Source organism: Panicum hallii, chromosome 3, assembly GCF_002211085.1.
Source record: "Panicum hallii strain FIL2 chromosome 3, PHallii_v3.1, whole genome shotgun sequence".
NCBI lineage: Eukaryota > Viridiplantae > Streptophyta > Magnoliopsida > Poales > Poaceae > Panicum > Panicum hallii.
In genome coordinates, this window is record NC_038044.1 from 46428674 (window position 1) to 46436328 (window position 7655).

General features: G+C 51.9%; 1 protein-coding gene across 1 annotated transcript; it reads left to right on the forward strand.

Annotated features, from left to right (window-relative positions):
* The first annotated feature begins 5017 nt into the window (after window positions 1–5017).
* On the forward strand, window positions 5018–7335 carry LOC112883856 (ethylene-responsive transcription factor CRF4-like). The gene has a single exon (XM_025949110.1). It carries the CDS (start codon window positions 5679–5681, stop codon window positions 6621–6623), a length of 945 nt encoding a protein of 314 aa, XP_025804895.1. The 5' UTR covers window positions 5018–5678; the 3' UTR covers window positions 6624–7335.
* Window positions 7336–7655: the final 320 nt, after the last annotated feature.

Below are 7655 nucleotides of genomic sequence, written 5' to 3' on the forward strand. Positions count from 1 at the left end.
AGAACCTCAAAAATAGATTCTATGAATAAAGAAATACAAATAAGTAAGTCACCACACACACTTTTGCCACACTACTCTCTCTCTCTCTCTCTCTCTCTCTCTCTGGAGTAAGCCGAACAGCTAAATATATATATAAATTGTTATTGCCTCTATTGCATAGTTCGAAGTCAACCTGCACCGATTCCAACTCGGACATGATAACAAAGAGGCATTCAGATGCTGCCAATCGAGAGATGAAAAGGCTAACTGAATTCAAGTCGGTCTCGACCAACACGCGCTTAACCGATTTCATGTCGAACTTGAAAGCTAAAGTGTATTCTGATTCGGCCAAAACAGTGATTAAAAAGGTAGCGTACGTGATCAAATGTGACAAGAACTCAAAATTCTAAAGGACTACAACTAAGACCAGCAACTCGATACAACCGATGCAATCGAAAACTCAACAAGCCCAAACTAAGCAGTACTAGTAAAGGCTTAAAATGGTCAATAGGATTGTGGTGGGGGGATTCTACTATTTTTGGCTTTTTTTGGACTGTAGGAAGTTAAAAATAGCAAAGGATTGGAAGTCTCTCACCGAACAACCTTGCTCTGATTACCAACTAATGTGAACCCGCTAGGGTTTGTTCCTGATCTTTCGATGAGAGGTATGGGATAACTCGATTGATGGAGGAGACGACGTTTCATGGTCCGACTATAGTCTTTCAAGGATTTTCTGCGCCTTAGCAACCGACACACCACCTCCTATGGCTGCCGCGATCTTGTGGAGCGCGACACCCAGGCCACTAGGGCACTGGTCCTGCAAGCAATCGAAGAACTAGGAAGAATAAGTAGAACAAATCCTAAAAATACAAGATGTAATTGAAGATTTCAAACTGAATCTCAAATATGGTGAGGTTCTGAAAACAAGTGGACGGGCGGCTGGATCAGCACGCGTGCCTACAAGGAAATAGCAAAAGCTAAACTTGCACCTAACAAAAACCCGCATGTTCTTGGCGGCGGCTAAGGGGTATAAGGAAGTGGGAGAATGACCACAAGGGTGCCAGGGTCGTATCCCAACCCTAGGACGCATCCGAATTGGACTCAACTTGATACGGCCCATTGGGCCAAAATAGGGTGACGCAGCACTGTGGGCTGAAAAGGACTCTGTAGTAAATCGACGATTGCGGTTGACTCCAAACAGATATGTAGGTGATTCTAGATCCATTGGAAAGTAGATTTGATAAGCTTTCCAGGAAGTACTTGAACGCCCAAAATGGAGTTTGGATGAAGTCGTGGTGGCCGTCACAAATCATATTTGTCCTGCAGTCTGAATCCAGCCTGCGCGATGCCTAGGCTCGGAGGCTGGCGCCACCGACTGCTGAGTATGTTCTATGCCACTCATCTAGCTCCTTTGCTCGGGGGCTCGATGTGACAAGCACTCAGCGTGCTTCCAAGGACAGCTCTCATATTTTAACGCTGGACGCTGTAAAACTACTCGATGATACCCGATTCAAGAGGATTTTTAAGATTTATCTTGTGTAGATATTTGTTAAACATTGTTTTAGGGATTTTATTCCGAAATAAAGGATTTTTTCAGATTATTACATAGAGGTCTTATTTAGTAATTGACTCAGGGAACAAAGATTCATTTGAGAGATAATTTCGAGCGTTTGTTGGAGAAGTTATTTGTTTAACAATTTTTTCAGGGAATTCATCCCCAGAAAAGAGGTTTTTGAATTTACTGAATCGATCTTCCCACCTTCACCATCAAATCTTTACTGTTATATATTGCATGCCACGATTCTTTGGACCCTTTATTCCAATCCTAGGGGATTTGGATTCAAGGCTCGGGGGCTGCACGACACGTGTCATCAGCGACTTATTTTTAAAATCTGTTGGAAGATAAGAAAAGGAGACTCTAGATTAAATTGACCCTCAACCAATTCTACTAGTCAACCTAAGGCTCGGGGGCTACTCCATATGGAGTGCGAGTTTAATCGCACCCCATATAAAAGGAGATTTGACAACTACTCGGGGCATGAGTACCTCACAGCCTCGACGCAGCCAAGGAAGTACTCGGAGGACACCTTTAAGATGAAGTTTGGGAGAACTCGAAGACGCCTTCAGAAGTACTCGGACGCATGCAGTACTCGACTATGAAGAGCTCGGGAGCTTGTCAGACCTGGGCACACAGGACTGTGGACGTGGCGTACTTTTCCTAGGATACGGGATGGGAATTGGCCCACACCCTACATCTGTTGTAACTACTCATAGTGCAGTAGGACTACTCATACAGTAGTGAAACTAGTCGGACACGGTAGGAAACTACCCGAGAATTATTTGGATAGGACTCCTGGGCTTGTACCCGACTAGAACTTTCATGTAAACCTATCCCTCGGACTATATAAGGGCGGACAGGGACCCCCCTCCAAACAAAGGAGATCACCCGATCACCATCAAAGGCAATACAAACCACATAGGACGTAGGGTATTACGCTCTCAGCGGACCAAACCTATCTAAAACTTGTGTTCCTTGCACCTTCAAGTTCCTAATCTCGGCGACACCCTACCTACAAACTCACCACCTCGGGGGTATCCCTCAGTGGGCGTGGCGGTAAAACACCAACAGAGTAGTCGAAATAGTCGACAGCGTGTCGCTGAGCATTCTTCACGAAGTCGAGCAGTTGCCGATGGTTGTTGATGAACCCAACTAGTCGGAGTCCAATCCGACTAATTGCAGTCAAGCGACCAGTGTGCCGATAGCGTGAGCAGGAGTCATTCTGAGTAGTCAACGTAGTAAACGACTCAAGCTGAAGTTTTGCCGAGTAGTCGTTGTAGTCGGCGACGTGTAGCCGAGCGTTCTCGCGAAGTCGAAGTAGTCGTTGGCAGTTGTTGATGAAGCCAACTAGTCGGAGTCGAATCCAACTCACCCAGTGGCATAGTCCAGGTCAGGTCCTCTGCAGGGTAAACATAAAAGTATGTTGTATCTCATATACATAATATCACGTTGGGAGCAAATCCAAGCATTGTAAAATGCATGTAAAATTTTTCATGTTTTGCTCTTGCCGGGTCACATAATTTCGCCGGGTAGGTAGCCTATTACGTTTAAGCACCTGATCCTTGATAGCCGTAGACCATAGCATAGGGAGCATGGCCGCATGCACGCGTGGAAACATAGGTGTACAGAAGAGTCGAGATTTCACGGATTAAAGCGTGTGCTACCCGGGTATTTTAGCAACCGTTAAGAGAAAACTAGAGCAGTTGGCGCTGCGCCAAAAAAGAGAATGCTCGTGGAGCGCACTTATAGGTTGTAACCCGACCGCCCGTGTTGCAAGGCGACCGTGTAGGCAATCAGGAACAGGCATGACAAGGCCTGGTGAAGAGAATGTGCATTGTGCAAAAAGTAGGCGGCAAAGCGTAGCTCTGGAGGGTTTCATGCCCATCAAGAGACCTACAAATAAGTAGCCGATCATGTGAAAAAAAGGTCGGAAAAGGTATAAGTGACTTAGCTTGATTCGTAGGCGATTTGTTGATGAAGCCGACTAGTCGGAGCTGATTTTGACTTGTTGTTGACCGTGCGGAACTAGTCACCGAGTAGTAAGACTCGTCCCCGACTAGTTCCTAGTCAAGACGAGTAGTTGAAGTAATCGTTGGCGTTACCGATTTGTCGAAGTAGTTGTAGCTGGGGCGCGAGCCGAGTAGTCGAGGTCGTCACTGCAGTGCGTCGATGTTGTGACGCGAGCTGAAGTTGAGCGGAGTAGTCGAGGTCAGTGGTGGCAGCGCGTTGGCGATGCGGCGCTAGCTAAAGCCAAGCCACGTCGTCAAGGTCAGCGGCGGCACGTCGACATTGTGGCATGAGCTGAAGTCGAGCCGCGTTGTCGAGGTTGGCGGCGACAGCGCGTTGACGTTGCGGCGTGAGCAGCAGTCAAGTCTGTCGACAAGGTGGCGACGGAAGTTGCCTGCACCGTTTAGCGACACGGACCCAGGAGCCAAAGATGATGACGTGCCTTCTTGGAGCACGACGGAGAGGTTGAACGATGCCCTCAAGTTCGCTAGTGGATCTTCGATGAACACCCCTACCTGGCGCAATAGCTATCGATATTTTACCGCTATGCTCACTGAGGGATACCCCCGAGGTGGTGAGTTTGTAGGTAGGGTGTCGCCGAGATCAAGAAGTCGAAGGTGCAAGGAACACTAAGTTTAGACAGGTTCGGGCCGCCGAGAGCCTTATACCCTACGAATTGTGTGTGTGGTTTGTATTGCCTTAGGTGTTGATCGGGGTGATCTTGGTGATCTTCTTTAGAGGAGGTCCCTGCTCACCCTTATATAGTTTGGGGGAACAGAGTTATATGGGAATCCTAACCAGATACGAGCTCAGGAGTTCTACCCGAATAGTTTTTTTGGTAGGTTCCTTCTATTCCGACTAGTTCTACTTACAATTGATGTAGGGTGTGGATCATATCCCACCCCTATCCTAGAATATGTACGCCATGTGTGCAGTCCCGTGACTCCGGGTCTGACACCAAATACTCACCTAGGTCACCAAATAAATGATGTTTTATACATCAACACGGTCTTTAAACACAATTTTAACTAACATTTTCAGCTTATTCTAGCTGCTTGGGCTGCGACTACAGAACATCATCAACTCGGATGTTTCAGCTATGCTGGCTGGCTAGTGCAGTTGCATTACCAAGCACCGCCATAACAAAAGTGAAGTGTGCATCATTTTTAGATATTCGAACTCCACATGTAAAAAGTAATTGATAGTTAAAATTTAGAACTATATACTACTTTTGACGATCGAGAATTTGTTTTGGAACATAATAAGATAACTCATAAAAAATTAAAAATAAGGGACTGAAGAGTTGTTCTTGATATCAAAGGCACATCACAATGCCACGTTGAATTACTACTCCAGTATTTGTATGAAGCATGAAAGGACCCCCCGTCGGGCGTGTGCAATAACTCAAATTCACGCCGCCCCAAATCCAAATCACGCCGCGCACGTTTTGTCCATGAACCGAGGAGGGAGAGGGGCAAAGCCGTAAACTCCGGCCGTGCACCAAGTATCGAGGCCTCTGGTCCTGCCCCCGCTCTCGCTGTCAGAAAGATCCAGCTGGACGGAGCGGGGAGTCACGCCGGGGACACAACGGTAAAAGCCCCAGCAGTGATAAGACAACAAGGGAGGAGAGGGAGGCCGGCCCCGGTAGTGGCTTCCACCTGTGCCATAAATATAGACCGCCTCTGCGCACGCTTTCTCCTCCCCTTGCCCCCTTTCCCGCCCTTAAGCACCTGCAAAAACCCCCTTAAACCCCACAAATCGCACTAGGATTCCTTGCGTTCCTGGCTTCTCGACGCGATCCGTCCGGGGGGAGCTCCAGACGGGGGTTCCGCGAGCTCGATTTCATAGGTTTCGTCTCTGATTTGGAGGTCTTGGGGTGGGGATTGGGGGGGGCGCCTTTGCTTGTTTGACCCGGTTCTTGGAGTGTGAGCTGCTGCTATAGGCTCACTCGGAGCCAGAGCAGTAGATCTGTGGAGACAAACCCCTACAAAGCCCTCCAAATCTTGGGAGTTCCTTCGTTTTCGTGCTGGTCTCCCAAGAAATTGTTAATATTTGGGGGGATTTTGGCTCTAGGTTGGGTCGATTTCAGTGACCTTTTGGGGTGTTCGTGGTGGATGAAATTTACTGCGGCGGCATGGCAGTAGCAGCACCGGTGTACCCGCGGCCTCCGGCGATGTCTTCCGCCGACTCCCTCGCCTCCGGCCGGAGCCGCCGCGCGGGGCCGCCCCTGTCCCGGCCCAAGCGCGTCCGCGTCTACTTCGTGGACGCCGACGCCACGGACACCGACTCCTCCGGCGACGAGGACGAGCGCGCCAAGCGGCGCGTGCGGGAGGTCATCGACATCGACGTGGAGGCCGCCGGCTCGGCGCCCGCGGCGCTGGCGCTGGTGCCCCCGAAGAAGCGGCCGCTGCCCTTCTCGGCCGCGGCGGCGCTCGCGCGGCGCCGCGCGGCCGCGGCCGGGTTCCGGCGGCCTTACCGCGGCGTGCGGCTCCGGCCGTGGGGCAAGTTCGCGGCGGAGATCCGCGACCCGGCGCAGCGCAAGCGCCTGTGGCTCGGCACCTTCGACACCGCCGAGGAAGCCGCCGCGGTGTACGACGACGCCGCGCTCCGGCTCAAGGGCTCCCAGGCTGTCGTCAACTTCCCCTCGGCCCCCGTGGCTCCGTCGCCTCGCATGAAGCTCCGGCCTCGCCGGGAGATCCCCTGCCCGGAGGCGGCGGCGACGGCGTCCGACCCCGAAGGAGACGACGACGACGACGACGACGGCACGCTCACCTCGCCCCTGGCGGCGCCGTCCCCCGCGCCGCTGGAGCCGGAGCCCCAGGCGGCGGACGCGGCCGCCCCGTTCTGCCCGTTCGCGTCGCCGACCTCCGTGCTCCGGTACGGCCCCGACGAGGTGGCCGGCGCGCCCGCGCTGCCGGCGTTCGACTTCCTCTACGGCGAGCTCGGCGACATCGGCGCCGCGGCGGCGCCGTCCAAGGCGGCTGCGGCGGAGTTCGACTGGCTGCCATGGTGGGAGGGCGAGGACTTCGTGACGGCGACGGCGCTCACGCCGTCAGCCGCCGCCGTGAGCGTGGTATGACGGCGTCCACGCCCCTCCGCGCCCGCCCCCCCACCCCCCCACCCCCCGGCGCGGCGTGTCGTGGCGCCTGCGTGTTCGGGCGCTCGGGGCGGGAACCGGCGCGCGCCGCGTGGGCGGCCGTGCAGCGCAGGCGCGGCCGCGGGAGTATTAAATTACTAAGGAAAAGTATTATTTATTTGTTTTGTTATTAGCTGCTGCGGCTGCTGCTAGAGCAGCGGGGGGAGGAGCAGTGACTGAGGCGAGCGAGTGGTTGCTTGTGGCGGCGAGTCCTGGGGCGGAAGGGCGCAGGGGGCGTGGCGGGCCCCACCCACCGAGGCGGCCGGGCGGGCGCTGCTTTCCGCGCGCGGGGGGTGGTGCCTTGAACCGCACGGCTCCTGCCCCGCCCGATGTTTTTGGAGTGGAGTGAGGAGTGGTGATGTGTAATTGTAATCGTCATGGTGAACTGTTGATGTGGTGGTTAGCTAGTGATTAGTGGTGGCCTGGGATGCATGTGCTTAACGTTGATTGTTGTTACTGCACCCTTCTGGGCAAGTAAACCAACTCCAGCGGAGCTTGTTCATGCCAAATATTCGTGTTCGAAACTCGAATCCGATGATCTAACTAGCAAGAGGTGATGAGCTGTTGCTATTTCGCCCCTTGCCATCCTGGAACGGCCATACCATACAAATGCCATGGCTCGCATGAGGCCATTTCGTATGGAGGTTCTATGATGTTACGTTACCATTTTAGATGATGTGTCACTAGATCAGTGAGGAAAGAGGTAATGGATTTCATCTAGGAAAGAGGTGAATGGATTTTATTTAGATAAAATTATATATGCACGGTTACCAACTCTTGATGGGTCTTAGAAGAGTTGATAAGTCTTATAATTAATTGTAATATTAATTGTAGTGAGGTCTATGAAATAATAAATATAAAATAATGAATTGTGGGTGTGTTTCATCTACAATTTTATTTGTGGTATTTTTGGAAATAATAAAATGAAACTGCCTGTTGGGATGGGCCTGAGGAACCGGCCGCGGCCCGACAGGT